Source organism: Xyrauchen texanus, chromosome 18, assembly GCF_025860055.1.
Source record: "Xyrauchen texanus isolate HMW12.3.18 chromosome 18, RBS_HiC_50CHRs, whole genome shotgun sequence".
NCBI classification, from domain to species: Eukaryota; Metazoa; Chordata; class Actinopteri; order Cypriniformes; family Catostomidae; genus Xyrauchen; species Xyrauchen texanus.
In genome coordinates this window covers 7,010,268-7,034,782 of record NC_068293.1, presented here as the reverse complement: position 1 = coordinate 7,034,782, position 24,515 = coordinate 7,010,268, and the positions used below count along the sequence as shown (strand labels likewise).

General features: G+C 41.7%; 1 protein-coding gene across 1 annotated transcript; it reads left to right on the top strand.

The window, feature by feature from the left end:
* On the top strand, nucleotides 1–23,390 carry il10rb (interleukin 10 receptor, beta). Its single transcript, XM_052148808.1, has 7 exons — nucleotides 1–229; nucleotides 8,856–8,985; nucleotides 13,851–14,041; nucleotides 14,374–14,534; nucleotides 16,623–16,773; nucleotides 19,495–19,649; nucleotides 21,720–23,390. The coding sequence occupies exons 1-7, from the start codon at nucleotides 160–162 to the stop codon at nucleotides 22,023–22,025; spliced, it is 1,164 nt and encodes a 387-aa protein (XP_052004768.1). The 5' UTR covers nucleotides 1–159; the 3' UTR covers nucleotides 22,026–23,390.
* The last annotated feature ends 1,125 nt before the right edge of the window (nucleotides 23,391–24,515 follow it).

Genomic DNA, 24,515 nt, shown 5'->3' with positions numbered 1-24,515 from the left:
GTACTGAAACCCCTGGAAATAAGTGACTGCCGTCAGCTGAGATCGCTTCCGCATTATTATGCCACGCCTCCTGCACGTTTGTGTCGAATCATTTCGATACCAACAAGTCTAACCTCAACCTGAAAATGCGATGTGAACATTGTCGACTTTAAATCACCGATGTATGGAAACATGAAAGCGCTTTGCTGCTTTGCGCTTCGTTTTTTCCTCCTTGTTGATGTGTCATTGGGTAAGTTGCTTATATGAATGTGAAAATGAGTTTATGTGCGTTTCTCCTCACTTTCCTTTTTGATGAGAACCAGTGAGCAAATGATCCGTGATTCATTTGTTGTTGCGATGTGATCATATAGGCCATGTTGAGGCCCGTGTTGTCTGAATCAGTGTTATAAATGTGATCATGTCAAACTGATCTCAGATAAACACATACAGGGCGTTGCTTTGAACTTGATCCACACCGAAATTGCTTTGTTGTTCTTCGGCTCCGCTCCACCTTAAATGTTACTTTTCTTAAATGTCTTTCTCTTGAATGTTGAAATATTAGCGGAATGTGACAACAATGCATGCAGCAATGGTAACAACAACATGCAAGTCAAGATTGTGATATTTTTAATAAGAGTTCAAAGTCTTTGAGATGAGACTGGAGACGGAAATGGAACTGTAATGAGCTTTTATGGTGGAACAGTGTGGCAAGCGCTTTTAACACTTATTTCTTGAAGGAATCATTCGCCTAAAAATGATAAATTCTCTCATCATTTACTCACTCTCGTGTCATCCCAGATGTCTATGACTTTCTTCTGTGGAACACAGCGATTTTTATTTTTTATAAAAAAAATTTTTAAAGAAGAAAATCTCTGCTGCTCCATACAATGCAAGTGAATGGTGACGCAAATTGTTGAAGCTCCAAAAAGCACATAAAGGCATCATAAAAGTAATCCATATGCTCCAGTTGTTTAATCCATATCTTCTGAAGCGATCTAATCGTTTTTGGTGAGAACAGACCAAAATATAACTCCTTTTTCAATATTAATCTAGACAGCAGCTGGTCTGGCTCCAGCTCTAAGATATAAGGTGGGCCATATGACCCGCCATGTGGGCAAAACAGTTGGAGGGGTGGGTGTAGTTTTCAAGGTGGTCCAAGTTCATGATTGGATGTGCCAGGCCCCCCTGTGGAGCCGGGCCTGGACAGCAGACTCGGACAGACCTTGAAATCATGATTGTGTCTGGAGACTGCATTGGCAAGATATACAGTGAAAAAGGAGTTACATTTTGGTCCGTTTCTCATCCAAAACCGATTTGATTGCTTCAGAAGACATGGATTAAACCACTGGAGATTTATGGATTACTTTATGCTGATTTTATGTGATATTTGAAGCTTCAAAGTTTTCATCACCATTCAGTTGTATTGTATGGACCTACAGAGCTGAAATATTCTTCTAAAAATCTTTATTTGCTATTTCTGTGATTAAGAAACATATTTTCAACAGATTCTCAAAGCTCTTCCTGCATGATAAATGGTGGGATAAAAAAAAGACACCATGTCTTACTCAGTCCATCAACTTTATAAAAGACATCCTTTGTGTGGGCATGTAACCCCAGTGCAAAAGTGATCCTCTGTCAATGCAGATCTTTTTTGAAGGAGAAGTGTTATTCCACAAAACAAACTCCAGCCACAAGGAGAACCAACACAAACAGAAACAAAAATGGTGCCCAGCTTTCTCAGACAATCGAGAATATGTTCAGCGAGTCAATCCATTCTCCAATCCAATCCATTTATGAAGGACAGTGCTTGTTTAGGACATTTAAATACTTTGCAGCCATCCTTTGTTTCTATTCTCAGTTTGGCTGGAAACATCAGTGCAAAACCGATCTTCCATTGATGCAAGAGTTTCTTACTCTCCTTGAATCAATAGTGTTTCTCTCTTGTTGAAATCGCAAAGTCCGGGAACAAGAAAATATTAAGATTCTTCCAAGAAAACGTATCGGTTACCTAACGTAACCTCGGTTCTCTCTAGATGAGGGAACGAGTATTGCGTAAGCTAGCTTACGCTACAGGAAAGATTAATCTTTTCTGAGATATTGAAGCCAAAAAATTATCCTTAATTTTGTATCCATTGTCAACGCAGTGCGGCAGCTGCAGACCTTGAGCGGGCTAGCTAGCGAGCTCATTGGTTGCTCTGCGGCAACTGCTGCAGCCTATAGACGAGCTTGGGCGAACTCGCATCCAATGAGAGGCGTCCGCGCGCTCACTGCATCAAAGCCCGCCAAAAAGGGCGTGACTAGAGTGCATATAAGCGCAGTTCGTAGGCTGGAACCCTGGTTTTCATTGACTGAAGCGAAAAGTCGCTCGTGGCGCGAGCACGGCCGGCTACGCAATACTCGTTCCCTCATCTAGAGAGAACCGAGGTTACGTTAGATAACCAATACGTTCTCTTACGAGAGGTTCTCTCGTATTGCGTAAGCTAGCTTACGCTACGGGAACCCATTGTCAATGCCGTGCGCGCCAAGCATCCACTGTATGAGCCCCAGGGAATTAAGGGGGAACACGGGGGAGCCCTTATGAGTGGGGAAATAAGATTTGGCCGGCAAGAATGCGGGTCAGTGTTTGTGTAATATATAAGCACATAGTGGGAAGGGAACGACAGAGCGGCGGTGCCGGTCTGTGTGGAATGTGTCCCATCAGTGCAGCTCACCAGGGGAGCTGTAGCGTATTAAACAGCTAGTAGTTTTGCCTGCAGAGTGGGCACTTCCATATTGTAAAATCTGACAAATGTGGAGGGGGAAGTCCATCCCGCTGCCACACATATGTCGTGAATGGGAATCCCGCTGGACCATGCCCACGAGGATGCCATGCCTCTAGTGGAGTGAGCCCTAATGCCCAACGGGCATGGCAGGTCTTTTGACGCGTATGCAGCAGCAATAGCGTCCACTATCCATCTAGATAGTGTCTGTTTCGAGGCGGCGAGACCTTTGGTGCGCCCTCTGAACGAAACGAAAAGCTGCTCAGAGCGTCTGAAAGCGGCGGAGCGCGCGGTATACAATCTCAGTGCTCTGACTGGGCAAAGGAGATTGGCGTCGCGTTCACTATCGGATGCTGGTAGCGCCGATAGGGAAATGACCTGTGCTCTGAAAGGAGTACCGATCACCTTGGGAACATAGACCATGACCTTGGAGTCACTTGGTCCAAACTCAAGACACGCAGCGCTGACAGACAGCGTGTGAAGGTCTCCCACACGTTTGACTGATGACAGGGCAGTCAGAAAAACGGTTTTGAGTGAAAGGTATTTCAAATCCACGGATTGAAGTGGTTCGAAAGGGGGGGCTTTCATAGTTTCGAGAACTATAGAAAGATCCCAGATAGGAACCGATGGGGGGCGCGGGGGGTTCATCCTTTTAGCTCCCCTAAGGAAGCGGATGACCAGCTCGTTTTTTCCCCATGACTGGCTGTGCAGGGGTTCAGCGAACGCCGCAACGGCTGCCACATACACTTTGAGCGTGGATGGGGATCTGCCCTTATCCAGCAGCTCTTGTAGAAATACGAGCAGCGACGACACCCCACATGTCCGCGGGTCCAGGTCTCTGTCGGTGCACCATTTTGAGAACACAGACCATTTTGACGCATAGTCTTCTTGTGGAAGGGGCTCTAGTGTGTATAATGGTATTTATTACTCCTTCTGGCAGAGCGACGGGTAGTCGTTGATCACCCACGCATGCAGTGCCCAGCGCTCTGGGTGGGGATGCCAGATTGTGCCGCGAGCTTGAGAGAGGAGATCTGCTCTCACTGGGATGGGCCACGGCGCTGTCAGTGACAGCTGCGTAAGCTCCGGGAACCATGTCTGATTCTCCCAACGTGGGGCTATGAGGAGCACCGAGTGACGCCGCTTCCCTGATCCTCTGTATTACCTGTGGCAATAGCGAGACTGGGGGAAGGCGTAAGCGGGCACCTGGGCCAGTCCTGGGCCAGCTGGCCCTCGCTTCGAGAAAAATATCGGGCAGTGAGAGTTCTCTTCTGACGCAAAGAGGTCTATCTCTGCTCTGCCGAATAGGTGCCATAACGTCTGGACTGTTTGAGCGTGCAGGGACCATTCCCCTGGGGGAATATTGTCTCTGGACAGTCTGTCCGGGCCGCCGCTCAGGTGGCCTGGCACGCGCGTCGCCCTCAGCGAGCGCAGGTGGCACTGGGACCAACTCAGTATGCGTTCCGCCAGATGGAAAAGGTTCCTGGATCTGACACCGCCCTGACGGTTTAGGTAGGATACCACAGATCTGTTGTCCGAACGGACCAGGACGTGGTGACCCTGAATGACCGGGAGAAAGCGCACGAGTGCGTGCATCGACCGCTATCATTTCCAGACAATTTATGTGAAGGAGCTTTTCTTGAACTGACCATAGGCCGAAAACCGGAGAGCCCTCGCAGACCGCGCCCCAACCCGTGTTGGACGCGTCTGTCGAGATGACTTTTCGGCGAGATACAGCTCCCATTGTCACTCCTCGCTGATACCACTCGGCCACTGTCCAAGGCTGCAGAGCTGAAATACAGGTCTGAGTCACCTTGATGGGCTGGCGGCCTGTGGCCCAAGCCCGGCGAGACGCGCGGGTGCTTAGCCAATGCTGAAGCGGGCGCATGTGCAGTAAACCCAGCGAGGAGTTTCCTGATTGTAAGCATTTTGAACGGTCTTTTTGCAAGCACCTTGTTCAAAACCCTGAGATCTAATATGGGTCTGAGGCCGCCGTCTTTCTTGGGAACAAGAAAATAACTGCTGTAAAGCCCCGACTCGCTCAGAGAGGGTGGCACTTTCTCTATGGCCCTTTTGCACAGAAGGCTTGCTATTTTTGAACGAAGCATGCACGCTGCTTCCGTGTTCACAGTGGTTTCGAGCCAGCTCTGAAGCGAGGAGGGCGGCGATCGAACTGTAGCAAATAGCCCTGTTGTATTGTGCTTAACACCCACTTGGATATCCCTGGAATAGCTTCCCACGCTTTGAAGCGTAACGCTAGAGGGTGAATGGCCAATTTGCTCTGATTGCCGCACACAGAGCTGAACAAAATGTGTGAGCCGTTTAGTGTGTTTATGCATGATTGCTCGCAGACAGCATGAACAGGCTGTTTTGTGAGTGACTTCCGATTGGAATGAATGGGGAAAGAGTCACATCTGTTACGTGATGCGCAAGCATAGTCATGGGCACGGGACTTACACACAGAGGAATGTTTGCTGGCCGTGTAACAGAGCGGGCAGAGAATGGGCGCAGCGACGTATTCGTGGGCGCATTTATTGACTCTAGCGCTCGAGCGGTTCAGTAATCGCTTTATGTGAGCGTGCTCTGGTGGGGACACGAGACATGCAGTGCTTGTGTGCAGAAGTGAACACTGGATTGTGGGCACGCTTTCTACACATAGGGCTGGTCGTGTGACAGAGCGGCCAGAGAATGGGCGCACGACGCATTTGTGGGCGCCTTCATTGACTCTGACGCTCGAGCGGTTCAGTAACCGCTTTATGAGAGCGTGCTCTGATAGGGGCACGGGATGTGTTATGCTTGTGTGTAGGGGCGAACACAGGGTTGTGGGCACATTTTCTACACATAAGACATGTTTGCTCTTTACAAGATTTATTTGGGTCGCCGTGAAAACGGCGCTTGAGTGCAGGCAAGCGGGCAGTGTCACCGGCTTGTTGGCTGCTAAATTCACCACTGCAGTAGCCTGAGAGAAGGGGACCGACAGGGGCTAAGCTTTGACGGTGGTCCGCCGCGGCGGACTGAGCCATCGCTTGTTCAACAAAGCTAGGAGGACTTCGGTTGTTCAGGTTTCAGCGCAATCTTAGGCCGAGGCCCGCTGGGGCGGTGGTCTACGGCGGCTGTCTGAGCGCTGATCTGGGGCGGCCGCCCTGTCGGCGCTGGGAAGTCTGGCTTTGTTGAGCTGGGCGCTGTGAAGATGCTCGTGCAGGAGGCTGGTTACGTGGGCGGCCTGCAGAGGAGCTAGCGGGCGAGGCAGGAAGAGATTCATGGCTTGGGTGGCTTTCTGGACTTCAAAACGGTCAACAATGCCACTTACCGCGGAACCGAAGAGACCGGACGGAGAGAGCGGCGCGTTGAGGAACGTGGAGCTCAGTTTCTCCCATGTCGGCTAGCGTTAGCCACAGGTGTCTCTCGGTTACAGTCAGCGAGGCCATGCACTTCCCTATAGCTTGGGCTGCAGCTTTGGTGGCGCGAAGGGCGAGGTCCGTCGTGCTCCTTAGATCTGTAACAGCCTCTGGGTGCCTGCCTCTCTCATCCCACTCCCGAAGACGGTCCGCTTGGAGGATCTGCAAGACGGCCATGGAATGCAGAGCAGATGCGGCTTGGCCGGTGGCCGAATAGGCGCGGCCAACACAGGTGGAAGTAGTTCTGCAGGCCTTAGACGGGAGCACTGGTTTAGACCGGGGCGGGCAAAGGTGTGCTGCTACCGAATCCTCGACCGGGGGGATGGAAGAGTAGCTCTTCTCGGCAGCGCCGTCCACTGAAGCGAGAGCGGTGGAGACGTGGGATCGAGTCCTGGCCGAGAGAGGCGCGTTCCACGATTTAGAGAGCTCGGCGTGGAGTTCCGGCAGGAAGGAGCGGCCCGGCCGCTGGCGCCGCGACGGTGACGGCTTTGAAGAAAACAGCCGCCAAGTCTGTTGGGAGCCTGCTCAGGGTGCGGTGACCACTCGAGCCCGAGGCGGTCGACGGCCTGTGTGAAGAGGCGTATCAGTTCCCCTTCGGCCCGGCGCTGGTCCTGCTGGATTCCTGGGCCGTTGAGGAGGCTTGTGACCACTCCTGCTGTCCGAGCCATGATGGAACAGCAGCCTTGTCCTCCGCCGCCTCGAGGTGGCAGCAGCTGCCGGGCGCAACTGCGCGCCCGGGGCGGGAGGGTGAACGCGATGCTCGAGGGAGGGGCTCCGGCGAGACAGTCGCTTCTAAAACCGGTTCCGGCAGCCTTTGGGAGCGGCGCTTCTTCCGGTGCGGCGAAACAGAAGGCGGCGCGGCAGCTCCGGTTTTGCATACTTCGAGTCGAGCCCGCAGGGTCGACATCGGAAGCTCCTCGCCGGCTTCTTCGAGCGCTGTCCACGCTTGCTAGATGCCCCTCGAACGGCGACGCGGCTTCCAGTTCAGAGATGCGAAGAGCTTCGCTGAAGAGATGAAAATCAGGGTTCCAGCCTACGAACTGCGCTTATATGCACTCTAGTCACACCCTTTTTGGCGGGCTTTGATGCAGTGAGTGCGCGGCCGCCTCTCATTGGATGCGAGTTCGCCCAAGCTCGTCTATAGGCTGCAGCAGTTGCCGCAGAGCAACCAATGAGCTCGCTAGCTAGCCCGCTCAATGTCTGCAGCTGCCAAACTGCGTTGACAATGAATACAAAATTAAGGATAATTATTTGGCTTCAATATCTCAGAAAAGATGAATCTTTCCTGTAGCGTAAGCTAGCTTACGCAATACGAGAGAACCTCTCGTAAGAGAACTTTTCTTTACTCTTCGCCTCGTGCAACACAAAATCTTTCATTAAAAAGAAAATATCACATTTACATAAGTATTCAGACCATTAACTCATTACTTAGTTGAAGCATCTTTGTCAGTGATTACAGCCTCAAGTCTTTTTGGGTATGATGCTAAATGCTTTGCACACCTGGATTTGGGGATTTTCTGCCATTTTTCTCTGCATATCCTCTCAAGCTCTGTCAGGTTGAATGGGGGGACCATCAGTGGACAGCCATTTTCAGGTCTCTCCAAAGATGTTAGATTGGGTTCAAGTCTGGGCTCTGACTCAAGGACATTCACAGAGTTGTCCCTAAGCCACTCTTGCATTGTGTGCTGTGTGCGCTTAGGGTCATTGTCCTGTTGGAAGTTGAACCTTCTGCCCAATTTGAGGTCCTGAGTACTCTGGACCAGGTTTTTATTTAGGATATCTCTGAGCTGCATTTTGCTGCATCCAGCTTTTCTTCAACCTTGACCAGTCACCGGTGCTGAAAAACACCCCCGCAGCATGATGGTACCACCATGTCTTGCACTGAAGAGAGGCTTCCGTCTGGCCACTATGCCATAAAACCCAGATCAGTGGAGTGTTGCAGTGATGTTTGTCTTCTACAAGTTTCTCCCATCTCCACACATGATCTCTGGAGCTCAACCAGAGTGAACATTAAGTTCTTTGTCACCTCTCTAACATGGCCCTTTTAGCATTTTAGCATTAAGGCTGCAACAACAAAATGTGGAAAAAATGAAGGGGTCTGAATACTTTAAGAATGCACTGTGAGTCTTGTTCAGTTTTTACATCATGGCTACTTAGTTTGCCACAAGTTTGCCATAAATCACATTTTCAAGAAGTTTTTATTTTAATTCTCAATTAAGATTTACAGTTGTTGGTGAGCATATGCAACACGGCAACATCAATAAAGCTGCTTTTTAGTTGAAAGTGTTGTGAAGACACTTCAAAAGACAAACTCCTGAATTCATGTAAATGCACTAAATAGTTTCCTCTCTTATTTCCTGTTTTCATTATGTAACTGCTCAGTTTAGTGTGTGTTTCACAAAACCCTGTGACCCAAATACAAACCCACATGATTTTTGTCTTGCCAAATTTGAGACGTGGAACTGAAAGCTTGTAATGTATTATTGTCATTGGTTAAAAGAGTTTTAGAACCACATATTATACAAGTGTATTCTGTTTGTGGATTTGATGTATTCATCATGTATTATTTTACTCTCCATGTCATTGCTAATGTGATATACACCAGACATTTAAGATTTCACTTTGTATAGACTGGAGATATCAAACAAAGCATTTAAATGAATGTTTACCATTTTGCTTTCACCTATATTATAGCTAATGTGTGTGTTTGTGTATCTCACAGTATTGGGAGATTTGGTCAGTCCTCAGAATGTGACTCTTGAGACGCTGAACACACATTATGTCCTGCAGTGGGAATGGAGTCCGCAGACGGCTATTAACAGCACTGTCACCTTCACTGCACAGTCTCTTGCGTAAGAGACACCGCATCATTTCTCATGTGATATGAATTGTATCTGATTTAAATTTATAATGATTTAATTTAAAATAATATGTTAGAGAGTAACAGACATTTTAAGCACTGCAAAAGATTCTTTCTTAGACTATTTGAGGAAGTTGAAGAGGATTAGGGCTCTTGTGTGGGTTTATTTCCAGTAGTTGAAGGCTTCGGACAATATTATCACAGTTTATAGCAGAAGACATATTGCATGTTGTGCTATGCTTTTAAATCCTTGTCATAATTCACACAAAAATCAATCACTGTGACATCTCTGTTTGGGTCTGACTGACTTTCACTGTCTGATACTGTTTTAGAGTGAACTTCATGAAACTTGTGCAAGTCATTTTTCACCTAAAATTAAGAGAAAGATATTAAAGATGTTATTTTGCTAATGAAGGGACCATTCAGCCTTCAGGACCATTAAGATTTCATGGCAATGAATCATGACATGATTTAGAAATAATTTCAATTCAATATTGTTTTTACGTTATAGTTATGAGAATTACATTTGAATTGCATTACAGCTTTACAGTAATGAAAGTGGGATCTTTTATGCATTACAGTAATGAGTGAGATTGCTGTTTGTGCAGTGGTCATAAGGCATTATTATGGTAAAGTCAGGGATACATTTTATGCATTTTGGTAATGAGATTATTTTGTGCATTGCATTAATAAGTGAGTTTAAAAAAAAATCATAAATGAGAGTGAGGTTTTTTGTGTGTGCATCACGGTAATGATAGACCGATTTTGTGTGCTGCATTATGGAAGTGATAGTTTTTGTGCATTGCGATAATGAAAGTGAATTTTGCTTGTGCATTACGGTAATGAGAGTTTATGTGCATTACTGAATAAATGAGATATTTTGGTGCATTACGGTAAAAATAATTATGTTTTTGTTCATAACAATGATAGAGGGATTGCTTTTGTGCATTACTGTAATGAGAATTATATTTTTGTTCATAACATTAATGATGGATGGTAGACTTGCCACGATATCATAATTTTCACACCTGTGTGGTTTTAACGTTCAAACCCACTAACACTGATATTACCATTGTTTGGATGCTAAGTGGTACTATGGGGTAATTTTCGTTAAACGATAGCCTACATAAAGCAAGGCAGCTTGATTTCAAACTTAAAATAAATTTTTTATTTTAACGAAAATTTAAAATGAAACTGGAAAAAATGTAGCGCAATTAAAATTGGTGTTGTTCTTGGCTTTTGATGGCTTTTCAAAAGTAGTGAAGATACCTGTCAGGTATTTTGTTGTCCGGGCAAATACATTAGTTATTGTGGGTTTCTGCGGGTTTAATGTTGGTGTTTTATTACCGACTTTGAATGTGTGTGAATACATTTGTTTTGCTCCCTCCTAGGGCTGGGCGATATGCAAGAAATATGTTCATGATATTCAAACCTATTTCAATAGTGGATTTTACCGATAAGTTGGGCATTACCTGCTGATAACCGATAAATCAACTGTGCATAAATAAATTAAAAGTTTTATTCAGTTCATATTCTCAAATGTTAAGTCAAAAATAAAATGAGGGGGGAAACGCTTAAATATAATGTTCACATGGTGTTACACTTGCACTGATTCCTACTTCTCCAGACACAAGCTGCATAATAACAGCAAAATACCACATTGTTATTTATTCAGTACAGTTGTATGTAGAGTAGCAATATTCACAGATAGCAGTGGTATTCAGCTGAACTCGGTGGTGAAGTGGCTCAGAATATGAACCCAGGCCCAGGGGCTGTTCAATCAGACAGAACACAACAGACTGGAACCGAACGTGAGAATCTCGAGACACACATTTCCAAGTTGAACATCTTTCCTGACAAAGCATTTAAACAACTCGTTGCTTAATCTGAGAGATGCTTTTACGAGAGAAAGATTAAATGGCCAAAGAACTCCACAAACTGAAAGGGGCTGTTCACCACACTTTTGCAACCATCCATTTGTTTTTCTATGTAAACGCACACTTGATCTTTGTTTCCCTTCGTTTTTGTTTATTAAGCATCTCATGCAGGATCGCTGTTTTTTAGATGATGTGTCTAAATAAAAAGAACTTTAAAAGCATATTGAGACACCTGCTTTCTGTTCAACTGTATTTGTTTGCGCTTTGTCTAGCCTTTTTTAGTGCAATAATTTGATCGATCTGAAGTCATCGTATTACATCGAGGATAAAAAATGTAGTTGAAAGGACTTGCGTCTTTTTTGTAACATTGTTCTAACCGCTTAGGTTTAGCTTTAATGTCCATGTCCTCTCAACTTGTCAGCAAAACATGCTGCTGTTCTTTACTAGAGCAGCATCCAATCAACAAATGAATGACTTTATAATGATATGACTACGTGTACTGTTGTGTACTGTATACATATCTTTTCAATGTTGATGTTTTAAATCTGCATCTGAAGTGCAGAGTGTAGTCTCACGTGTCAAAACAAACACCACAAGGCATCAGTAACTAACTTTCCAAGGATTTTTAACTCTAGCGCATAAACACTATGACAATACTTCAAATGTTGCTAAACTTTTTATCGAGAAAATTGGCAAAAACGCAAAAATATAGTGTTACATGACAGTATTTACACCAATGTGTAAAACACGCCTGTGTTAATCATGACGACAGTATACATCTTTGAAAGCTAATTTATTTTACGTGATTATGGATTAATCTTAACAGCATATAGATCTGGTGCTGCAAACATGACACTTCCAGGCGTGCCAACACAAATCTCATATCATGCACATCGACAAGTGCACAGAGAACAGACATCTGTTTATTTATAAATGCTGCTTTTCCACACCATTCAAAATAATAGACAGCAGTCATGGAATTAGCCCACAAAACAAAACATTGTTTCTATTAACAAAGATATTTAAAATTAAAATAAATACACTATACTTGGAGAAAAACATCAGTGTGCTTTTTGGAACACTATGTAGCCCAATTCTATAAAAAATATTGTTTATCTTTTGAAAAAATGCATGCAAAATTCCTTGTATTAAATGAAACAAATTACCAAATGAATAAAGAATTAAGTAAAATAATAAAAAAACAAAATTGTTAGGCCTATATAATTGCCTGTTCTGTAGATCAAAACAGTGCAGTTATATATTGTAATAATGCAGTTGTGATGGGGATGCTTTAAACGATTGTTCAAATTATTGAATTTCGGGAATGTATCTCATGTAAACCCTGTTAAAACACAGCATCGGTTTTTCTGTAATAGCTGTGCACACAGCATATACACATCGATTGATGGTCCTTATACTAAGACCGAAAGATTCCGCCATTACTTGGTGCTGGTTGCCAACTTGAAAAGGGCCATGATGATTCCCTTTCGGGTAAGAAACGGTACCAACCTGCGATAGGTGCAACATCAGGTTACAGTCTTATCAGAAGGGCAACTGTTCTATTTTGATTGTAATTACTTCTCTTCTGATCACATTTATTTGTAAAATTAAAATGACAGTAAGCTGGCTAATTTGAATTGTCTCAATACTCTCCCCATTTAACGAAAATTTTAAATGGGGACATCTGGGAGGTTAATGGTACACAATTAGCTATAAACACATAGCATGTATAAATATAGCATGATGAAGTGGATGGAAACTAGGTTATTTTGGCTTTAGAGGCCGTTCTCATACTATATAATGACAGCAGACCCTTCCTAGCTGCTCCAGCACCGGACGCAACAGGGCAAAACTATCGGTGTTGATTTTTGCCAATAACTGATAGTTCCTGGAAAAAATAAATATATATGTAATATATATATCACAATATCCAAATACATCGTCAACCCTAACAACATTTTATTACTAATATAAATTAAGATATAATAATTATAATGATGATAATAATCACTGAAATATAAATCATGGTTGGAGGTGAACATGTTTTTGTATTATTTTATGATTACACAGATGTAAAGGCTGCAGAGTTGCGCTCACAATGAACTGCTCTGTGGAAATAAAGTGAACTGAACTCAAAACAGCTCCTGAACTGAGATGTCTGAAGTCATTTATAGCATTCTCGTAGATGATACTATTCTTACTAAAAATCTTCAGAAGACTGAAACAAAGAAAGAGTGAGAAACAAAGAACTATTTACATACAAGACTGCACGCCTCCAATCAAACAGTGTGTCAGACATGCGCATAGAGTAAAATTGAAGATGCCGTTTATTTGATAAATATAAAACAGAAATGTAAAGTTTCTCTTTGGCGTAAGCCCCGTCTGGCAGTCCATAGATGTTGTACTCGGAACCGTCATATCCTGCCGGAGATAGGAGGCAGGTGCGAGGAGCCTACCCCCGTGCTGGATGGGACTCAACTGGTGGTGGTGGGGTGGTGGAGGTTGCCGTGTTAGCACACTGAAACAGCAATGTGATAGATTGTGATGCAATGGCTTACATGTGATTGGCTAGGAATTACCCTGCTAATGGTGCGATGATGTACAGCTGCTAGTCTTCCCACTAGATCTACGCTGCGCTTCCATTTATGTGAATGGATTTTAAAAGCAAAAGATTAATCTGTGCAACAAAATTCCATAGGCTTACTCCCCCATTGGAAACATAGCAGAGTAACCTAGCAGAAACAATTTTGGGGGCGCCTGTTGTACCTGTACTCAGACAAGAAGTCTTAATTATTATCTTACAGATTTTTAAGTAAAAAGGGCTTTTTTATATTTTACTGCAAAATAAGACAAAAGTACTGATAAGAAAAAGTTTTTTATTTTAATGTATTTTTTTTATATATTTTTTATGTGCTTGCATGATGAAAGTGGCTAGCAGAATATAAACTGACAGCACTCTTGTCACAATTCTCTCTCACAGGAAGTATAAGGCTCATAAGCAGGTTCATAAGCAGGACTGGCAATCTGTGTGTGTGAATGTAACAGAGCACCGCTGTGATTTCTCTAATGCTGGTCTGCATTACTTCGGCATGTTTCTGCTACGTGTACGGGTGAACACAGCTCAAAAGTCTTCCCGCTGGGTCCAGATTGAGTTCTGCCCTGATAAACATGGTGACATACCACAATCTTTCTCTTGTCCTGCTCATGTTTGCTTTAAAAGACCACATGAAATGGCTTGACGAGTGCAGTTTTCTCATTATTTCGAGACATTCTCATTTTAGAGAGTATTTGATTTGACAAAAGTCTTTGTAGTGCAAGATGAGACATCAGTATTGTTAGTCTGTATTCCCAGAAGAGAAAGACTGCACATGTTAAATGTGTGTTTTTGTCATTTATTTTGTCATTGTAGCATATACTGAATAAGACTTCAAAGCTAACAGACATTAAAGCACAAAGCTACATTTTTGATTTCACAGGGTTTTTAATGCTTGTTGTGTATGTAGCTGCTTTAGGTCCTCCGTCCAATGTGCAGCTGAACTCTGTTAAAGAAGATCTTGAGATCATTATCTCTGACCCTCTGAGCAGCACGAACCAGTCAATGAAAGAGCTGTCGCAGAAGATGTATTACCTCATCCAGCACTGGAAGAAATCAGACAGCTCACAGGTATCTATGCACATAACCAGGGTTTTTCCTACATTGAAAATTTTCCAGCGGCCGCCAAAGTGAAATTTCGAGTAGCCGAAGCAAATTTTATGGCTTTCATCTTGCTTTTGTTGCTTTATAAGTGCTAAATATGCTTCTCATGTGGAACACGAATGCATGTTGAGTGATTGAAGATTGGTTATACGTGTGTTGCACGATCCAATGAGAATCACTTGCGCAAGTGACGCGCTCTGCTCTATCCTCCTGTATGTCTGAAGCACGCCTGTGCGTGTGCGTCAACAAGGCTTCTCTCGATATGTGAGCTCCAGTGACAGAATAGCACTGAGCGGATCACATGCATGATTAAAATGGGCTTGCCTCAATATCCTGTCGTAATCAACACAATTTATGCAACCATTTGAATTTTACATGAGAATCAACAATTATTTGAACAATTACAAATGCCTAGGCAGCTTCGACATCTCCAGAACACCTGCCCTTCACCAGTATCAATTTCAAGACTTTTCACATCTACACATCAACACAAACATTTATCACAGTAAACTGTAACGTAATGTGGCTTTTATTGTTTCATAACAAAAAAAATATTTTTAAGAAAGACTAACTATCTAACCACTGTAATGAGGAGCCAGACATGGTCTTTCTTTTGAGATATGGCTTTACAAATGCAACTGTTAAACAATGAAATAACTATGGTAAACATAAGGGCAAGTACAATGGCATAAAGCCTAGACCAGGGGTTCTCAATGGGGGTACCACATCCCAACCCCCCCCAATTGGGCGTTCAAGGGATGCTGAGAGCAAATTAGTAGAGAGGGGGGTGCTAGGTTACAAATGGGGGCGTTTATCAGTCATGCTAATCAAATCTATTGTCAAGTTCCTGTTTAAATTAAAATGTTTATCTAGACTCCATTGTACGGGTTGGCATGCATTTGTACTGTGGTTCATCTGATCACACTATTGAATTCAGAGGTTTCTAGATGCTCAGATGATCAAAAATAAATTATATTAATTACAAACATAAAACGCAACTAAATATCTTAAAAAAACAAAAAACAAACTATAAATTCAAAACGACTGCATCACATATGTGTTGACCGTGTTCGTCAGTCACCACTTCAGAAAAACTCAGATTTACTAAACTTCATCACATGCGCCATGCTGTAATATCTAGTAGAATTGATTAAATTGATATAATTATTTTATTGATTAAATAATTATAATAATGTATTTGATTAAAAAAAAAATTCCTCTCTTTTTTGACTGTACAAACCGAACTTTAAAATGCTGAAGTGATCTAATATATCTACCTGATTTCAGAAACTGAAACTGCAGGAGCTTTTAATATTATGACCTCAGCTTTCAAAAGCAACACACCTGCGCTTTTAGTGATGTTGGTTCTAACGCTTTTGTAACACTTCAAAACTATTTCTACATTTACTCTGTTTTCTGTCTGAATGCCTGTATTCAGTGTTTTGTAAGATTATAACTGCACTGTTCTACCTGAATAAAAGTGTAAAATAATGAAAAATCAAGGACATTTCTATAGTGAATATATATATATTTACTAGTTATGTTCATCTATAAATTATTTAATTGGCTAGAAATTACTCTTTGTGAGTGCATTCAGATGTGTAAAACCCTTATCCAGTAATCACAATCGACTTCTTGTGGTTTTTGTGAGGATGTGAAGAAGTGCTGCAGAAAATAGTTATATCTGTCTGCACATGAATTCTACATCACTACATCAATATTGTATTGTACTGAGGAGTTCAAGTGTTGTTCAGAAGTTAATTGGCAAAATAAAATAATGTAAACAGAGATATAAAGAATGGAATAATATTACCTGTATTCCCACAGAGATTGCCCTGCAGATCATGTGTTATCTATCATTCTTTCACATAAGTGTAGATTGTGTCAGATAATTACGAGGCAGAGCATTTGTTATAGATAAATGTTGTAGACATGTTTTGACAAAACACATTAATCTTATTTGCAAGTAATTTTTTTTTTTTACATGATTTGCATATTTTCAATGTGACCGTGTGCTTGCATTTTAATTACAACACTAAATGTTGTCACAAACAGGAGTCAAAAACAGTTTTGAAGACGGAGAGTAATGTTGTGATACTGTCTAACCTGGACAAATGGACAGAGTACTGTGTGAGAGTTCAGTCCTGCTGTGCATTCTACAACAAGAGCAGCAGCTTCAGTGATACACTCTGTAAACAGACTGGGGGTGAGAAACACGCACAAACACACACGCTGACTTGTCATCTCCGCAGTATAGTGGACGCACCTATAGAGAGAAATGCACGTTAAGATAAACATGTTGTCTAAAAATCCTTAAAACAAGATATTTACTTGAGAAGCAGCATATAAGATATTTATACTGTCTTTAAGAGAATGTTTCTTAAATATAAGTGTATTTTCTTCACTTGGTTAAACTTCTGCAATTGCAGTAAAGACAAAATATACTTGTATTCAAGATCTATTCTCTAAAAGCAAGTCTAAATATAGCCTATTATATGCTGCTGCTCAGGTGACTGCATCTTTTTGTTAAAGGATATTTAGATATTTAAAAAAATATATATTTTTAATATTATAACATTCTCAGGTAGAACATTTCTTCTGCAGTATAGTTTCTAAAGTAAACGTACATTGTTTTAAATGAGTTTTAGATATTTTTATTGGAAAACAAGCCAAAACAAATCAAATCAAGTGTTTAATGGGATGAAGACTACCCTGTCACTTTCTATTCACTTCAATCCATCTTTAACTCGCATAAAAAACAAACTCTCTCTTAATAATAAAGCTGCGTATTGCCAATTTTCTTCACGATAAGAAATGCACAGTGACATATATATTATGATTCAATAAGTCGCGAGCCATCACGTTATAATCTAGCTGCAGCAAGTGCTCCGAGTGTATATCAGCCAGATACAGTTTTAAATCTCTCCCCCTTAGATCGGGACATTTGCACAACTCATAGAAGAGGCGCTGTCAGCACAGAGAAATGCCAGTTTCGGAGTTTGTAATTAATTACATGACCTACTTCCGTATTATTTGAACTTTAATAAAGTTATAACGCATTAAAATAAGTCTGTATTTACTTATTTGGTATTTTTTAATTATAATTCCCTCATAGTTTGTGATGTCTACATCACCTGAAGCAGTTTGGAAAGTTTAGTGTGCATCTGGACTGAGCTGTGTAATTCTTCCTCTCCTCAGTGCTGCTGTCACGCGTCATCATTAGTGTGATTCCATGTTACGTTAAATGAGATAAAATGACTATTTGACCATGAAAAATTTTGTTTGCAATTTTATTTTCAGCCCTGTTTAACTTGTCTTTGGCAGCTCTTCTAATTGTGCATTTACATTTCAACATACACACACACACCAAGCACTTTATTAGGTGCACCTACTGTATACACCTACTAATTCATGCGATTATCTAATCAGCCAGTTGTATGGCATCAGTGTAATGCATAAAATAATGCAGATACGAGTCAGGAGCTTCAGTTAATGTTCACATCAACCATCTGTATGGTGAAAAATTGTATCTCCGTAATTTCAACCATGGCATGATTGTTGATCCCAGAAGGGCCAGTTAGCTAACATCAGCTAACCGCTGATCTCCTGGGATTTTCTCACACAACAGTCTCTCTCTAGAGTTTACTCAGAATTGTGCCAAAAACAAATAAAACATCCAGTGAGCGGCAGTTCTGCGGACAGAAATGCCTTGTTGATGAGAGAAGACAGCGCAGAATGGCCAGACTGGTTCAAGCTGAGAGAAAGGATGCAGTAACTGAATTTTAGCGAGCAGAATAACATCTCAGAATGCACAACATGTCGAACCTTGAGGCGGATGGGCTACAAAAGCAGAAGACCACGTCGGGTTCCACTTCTGTCAGCCAAGAACAGAAAGCGGAGGCTGCAGTGGGCACAGGCTCACCAAAACTGGACAGTTGAAGACTGGAGAAACATAGCATGGTGTGATGAATCTCGATTTCTGCTGAGGCACACAGACGATACGGTCAGAATTTGGCACCAACAGCATGAATCTATGGACCCATCCTGCCTTGTGTCAACAGTCCAGGCTGGTGGTGATGGTGTAATGGTGTGGGGAATGTTTTCTTGCACACCTTGGGCCCATTAATACAATCAGTCATCGCTTGAATGCCACAGCCTATTTGAGTATTGTTGCTAACCGTGTGCACTTCATGTTAACCATTTACCCATATTTTTATGGCTACTTCCAGCATGATAATGCACTGTCACAGAGCAATATTTGTATCTGGTTTCATGAACATGACAATGTGTTCACTGTTCTTCAGTGGCCTTCCCAGTAACCGGATCTGAATCCAATAGAACACCTTTGGAATGTGGTAGATTCACTGCAAAGGAATGTTTCCAACATCTTGTGAAATCTTTGCCACGAAGAATTGAGGCTGTTTTTAGAGCAAAGGGAAGCCCTAGCCAGTATTAGTATAGTGTTCCTAATAAAGTGCTCTGTGAATGTATATCAAGATACTTCTTAATTGAAACAGTGACACAAAATAAAGTTTAAAACATACATTTAATAAACTCAAGGTGATGACATACATTTAATAAACAAAGCTGGTCTTTCTCCTCCTCTACACATGGAGCGAGTGTTTGAAGCGTGAAGTTGTTTCATTCAAAGAGCGCAGGTGCTGACACCCTTTAAAAGTCTCTTCAAACTTCTGTCATTTATGGTTTAAGATGATCTGTGGTTAAATATCTGCTACAGGCCTCCGTGAGAGTCTAGTGTGTCAAAAAGAAATATCAGTTTTAAAGCAAAAGATACAAAATAACCAACTTAAGACTATCGCTTTTGTGATGTGCACATCTAATGTGCCTAAGACTTTTAAACAGTACTGTGTAGAGCATTGGATGCCTTATAAATGACATAAACATTGTACTGTTTGTGTGATTTCAGGAGACACTTCGTACCAGCAGATAGTTGTCTACTTCCTGTTGTCTCTGCTCTTTTTACTGGTGGTGCTTTTTCTGTGGTTCTGCTTGTATAAGATGCGCAAGATCATAAAGGGCATCTTTTACCCCTCCATTGAACTGCCAGTGTACATGCAAGAGGTACCAAACATTTATAATCACTGTGAAATAGACTTCATACTTTATGCAGTAGACTTAATTCATGAAAGCAGGTGTGTGAGATGTCTTTTTGTTCACTGTCATTATTAGTCATGTGCTCCACTGCCCACTGATGGCCTTGTCTATCTCATAACTCAAAGCAATCCCTGCACACATGAGCTCTGTCTGCTGATTTACAGTGTTGCACTCTCACTCCATCTGCTGAAACTCAAAAGAACAAAGAGAAAGAGAACTCCTGCGCCAATAGAAGAGAAACCCAACACTCACACTTCTGATTAAATTCTGTAATTTTGCTACACTAGAATAATGTATGATCTAGTGAGAGTAGTACATGCCTACAAGAACCAGTTCACTGGAAAATGTTGTAAAATCTTTGCTGGAAAAAGTTCCGAAACATTACCAGAAATGTTTTGTTTTGATGCTGTGTTGAGCAAAGCTGTATGATTACTCGTTTGTATGAGGTCAGGATGCACTGATATAAAGTCTGCTTTGAGCCAGATACAAAGTTCTGACGGAGATGACACAATTACGGCATGCCGTTTAACACAAAAACATTACTGTGCTTTTTAGCTGCAGGTAGTGTCTGCCTTCAGGTGCTAGCGATAGCAAATTGTTTGCTACAGTTCATCAGTTCCGTTGGAAGACGTCAAATACGATGCTGTTGGGTCATGAGCAAATGCTTAAAATGTAAACATTCACCCCAAAAAAAATCTAAAATGTCAGCAACATTATGGACCGTGTTACATTCATAAACAAATAAATGTCAACTCTCAATGTTTTCAAAGTAGAAGCCTACATTTCCAGCAAATGACATCAGAGTTTAACAGCATTTTGGTGAGATGGGTTAATGGCAGCTAAATGGATAAAAGACGGAAAGCCAATACATGTCGGAGTAGCAGATGTGGTACATTTATCCGAAAAGACAATTTTACTGCAATTTCGCAGGTTTCATGTGTGAAATATATCTCTGATAGTCGAATAAATCCCTGATGGCACACGTACATCACACGGACTTCTATTTGATGTGTGTTTTTGTCAGTAAGACATATGCCACTTAGTATGTCTCTGGTGTCTTTGAGATGTTTATGATTTCGAATGTTGGTAAATCTGATCTTTTTAAGATGTTCAGCAGATCTGAGTTAATATGCGATGCTTTCCAGATTAAAAAAAGCATCTCTGAGGTGTACGTGTGCTATCTGGGATTTAAATACTAGAGGTAGACCGATATATCAGTTTTACCGATTAATCAGTGCCGATAGTTGCTTTTTAGAGCCATCCTTATTGGCTATGATCTATGGCGTTTAGATATTTCAAAATAAAGGTCCCTGGTGTGTTTCGGGCTTGTTTATACTTAAAAGTCCTGCGTTGTGCACCATATCATCTTTTCTGAATTTTGGTTGAACAATAAACTCCATCTGGGATTTTATTAATTTAGAACTCTTTGTGCCTATCCTTGTAAGGAAAGAATAAGAATTATTTTGACATTCTATAAATCAATTTTTGATTAATCTGTAATCGGCCTTTCCCACCACCTTAGTTATCGTTTTCACCCAAATCCACTGTAGGTCGTTCTCTAGTAAATACTCAAGACACATCGCTGTTTCAGTGCTGATTGTCTGGTTTAACTGTGGTACATTGCTGGTGGTTAGCAAATAAGACGTGTATTTTGTGCTGAAATACCACACGCTAAAGCAGCACAGCTGTTAAAGGGAATTCACCCCTTTCAGTTGTACTGAATAATGAATAGTTACTCTTTAGTAAAAACCAAATTATCTGAATGAACTTTTTGTCATCAGGCCTTCATTGTTCTGTTATTGTCTGTATACTTTGTATACTGTAACATAAATGCATAAAATATTTTAATTGTTTACACTTTGAGAACAGCAATATTATTATAATAATAAAAACGGTACTAATTGTTGTGGCTAAAGTGTTCTTGCACATCAGTTCAATCTGTATTCATAATATAGTGAGTTCATACAGATACAGCTGCTTGTATTCATGTGCAGCTCATAAAGGAGGAAGACTTATTTATTTTCTTTCTCTCTTTAGCGCTGGTCATCTGACTCGGATATGCCAAAATTGTTGCATCCTGAGTCAGAGAGCGTCTGTGATCATCTGGTTCTCAACAGCGTAGAGACACCGGACACTGAAGCAATAGTGACGGATGCCCTCATCTCACAGGACACAGTCATGCACAGCAGACATGGCAGCGGAGACTCTGGCGTTTACTCCACAGAGGAGGACTCGGGTCACACACACATCACACGCACTGATGTACAGATGGAAGGCCTGTGTAAGACAAAAACAGACCACAGTGAAGAGACACATGATAGAATGCACGAGCTCTGTGTTTGAAAATCATCAAGTCATATAGATTAATCTGTTTTTTGTACAAGCAAGCATCAGTTGTCCAGCAGCACTTATACTATTGCTCATAGATCTTAAGGTTGATGACTTGAACAAACTTTTAACTCCGAGTATTGAACGAATATTGCAAAAGATTAGCTCAATTGACACCATTTGTGAAGAGATTGATAACCATAAATTTATTTAGACTTGTTCTATGGACAACGTAGGATACCTCAAGTCATTTTTGCTAATACTTTAAGCAATCAGACTGACAGACTTGCATTGATGCCAGAATATCATAGAGAATTGGGCCGTGCGCGCTTTTGACTTGTGCCAGTACGCAACCACACAGAACAACCTAGAAACTGCATTGCAGTGTGCTAAAAGCCACTGTGAAAACCTTAGCAACCATATAGCAATACCATAGTATCATGACAAAAACTTTGGCATACGTAAACACCACTGATATTTTCTTCAGAACATAAAAATGTAGTTGTAGTAAATGTAATATGGTTTATATGTGCTTTTAAACGTGACCAGAGAAGCATTTGTTTAACCTATAATGAAATATTTTGTCTTGGCAGATTTGCATTTTCTCTGTTCCTCCATCATCTATCATTTTATTACAGTTTTATACAGCACAGTGTGTGTGTGCTAAATTTCATGCAGAAACGGACTTTTAAAACATCCTCTTTGAACTTGTTTTTATGAATATAATTGCCTGTATGCAAAATGTTCTTGGTTTATGATTCTTATAGAATCTGATTTATTATTGTGTCTGTTGATGTATTTCTTAATGCTTCTTATTCTCAATTGAGACTATAAATGTGCTTACATCACTGTGGCTGTTGCACTGTTTTGATTTTACAGCACCTCACTGAGTGTCACTATTGTTTAGCCCTTCATTTGTCATTTTCCCCACTGTACAGTTAGTTACCTGTCAGTATAATCTGAATGTCGATACCATCAATACATGCTTGACAGGAAACGAACAAGTAATCCTCTTCTTTTGTCCATGGTGCGCTCCAGTGTTTTCTCTACAACAGAAAAACTTAATCACACCCTCTACTATCAGTGTAGCACACATGGCATGATGTACTCATACTGTTGCAATGTTTTTGCATAAAAATTTACATTTAAGAACAAATGTATTGGTACTGTAACAAATGTTAACATTAATATTATTATGATTAAATCCTCAGTCTAGGTTGGGGAGAAACCGTAACCAAAAGAGAAGGTTTTCTTAAGAAAATAAGTGTCGTCCCATCTCCTGCTCTTAACACTTGATAAAAATGAGTGTTGTCTCATGTGGTCCTGTGTTGGTCCTTTGTTGTTTTTATGTAGCACCATGGTCCTGGAGGAACGTTGTCTCGTTTTGCTGTGTACTGTACTAACCGTATATGGTTGAAACGACAATAAAAACCACTTGACTTGACTTGAAATGACTGAAACATTCAAGCAGCACCCATCTCCCTACAAATGTTCCCAGGAACTCACATGCACACCAAAAATACACTCCCACCCAAAAATATACAACCAAAACAAATGATACAAACTGCTCACTTGCATAAGTCTTAGGACGTAACCCCTCCCCACCAAAAAATATACATGCAAATATGTTTGTAGCTACAACAAAAAGGTTCATTACCCCCGGTACATTTTCAGGCCTGCGGGTTCTCGACAGCCCATCTGCAACAATGTTCTCCACACCCTTTTGATGGCGGATGAACAGGCTGAACTCTTGAACTACGCGACATAAACGCATTAAGTGTCGATTCCAGTTACAAATACGTGAAAGACAAGCGGGTTATGGTGTGTATACAACAATTGGAAATGAACTACCACCTAAGTAAACTTTGAAGTGCTGGAGTGCCATCAAAAGGGCAAGAGCTTCCTTTTCGATGGAGCTATACTTGCGCTGGCACTAGGAACTTTTTTTTTTAAGTAGAAAATTGAGTAATCAACATTTGTTTCAATGTATTGCAACTGGACTGCTCCAGCGCCAGTAGTGCTTGCATCAACTTCTAACTTAAATGATGAGCAAAGTTTGGTGTCCACCTAAATACTAAATAGAATTTTCATGTCCCTCCTCCGGACATACGGGTATAAAAAAGGAGGGAATCGTGCATCTGTTCATTCGGGTTTTGCACTGAGGAGCCGAGAATAAGGTTTGGCCGTTACAGTGGCACAGTTCTCAGCTGAACTTGTGGACCAGAGGGCTAGGGATGGAGAACATCCAGGGAGCACAAGTTTAGTGGACTCTTCTGGGCGAAAAGAGTGCGCACGTTATCACCTCAGTGGAGGGGAAACCCAGTCAGACGTTCCACATTCTCAAGATCTACATGCTCGGACGAGAGAACATGGGGCGAGACTGACTCAACCTGAGATTGTAAAATCTCGTAAAGGTATTGGGTGTTGCCCAGCCCGCTGCTCTGCAAATGTCTGCTAGGGAGGTGCCATTGGCCGGTGCCCACGAGGACGCCACACTTCTCGTCG

What these genes read in the sequence shown, in the direction of transcription:
- il10rb (XM_052148808.1), top strand. Translation starts at nt 160, where the DNA reads ATGTATGGAAACATGAAAGCGCTTTGCTGCTTTGCGCTTCGTTTTTTC. An exon ending in TTCACTGCACAGTCTCTTGC is followed by an intron (nt 8,986 to 13,850) that starts GTAAGAGACACC and finishes TCTCTCTCACAG; the next exon opens with GAAGTATAAGGCTCATAAGC. An exon ending in GTTCTGCCCTGATAAACATG is followed by an intron (nt 14,042 to 14,373) that starts GTGACATACCAC and finishes TTGTGTATGTAG; the next exon opens with CTGCTTTAGGTCCTCCGTCC.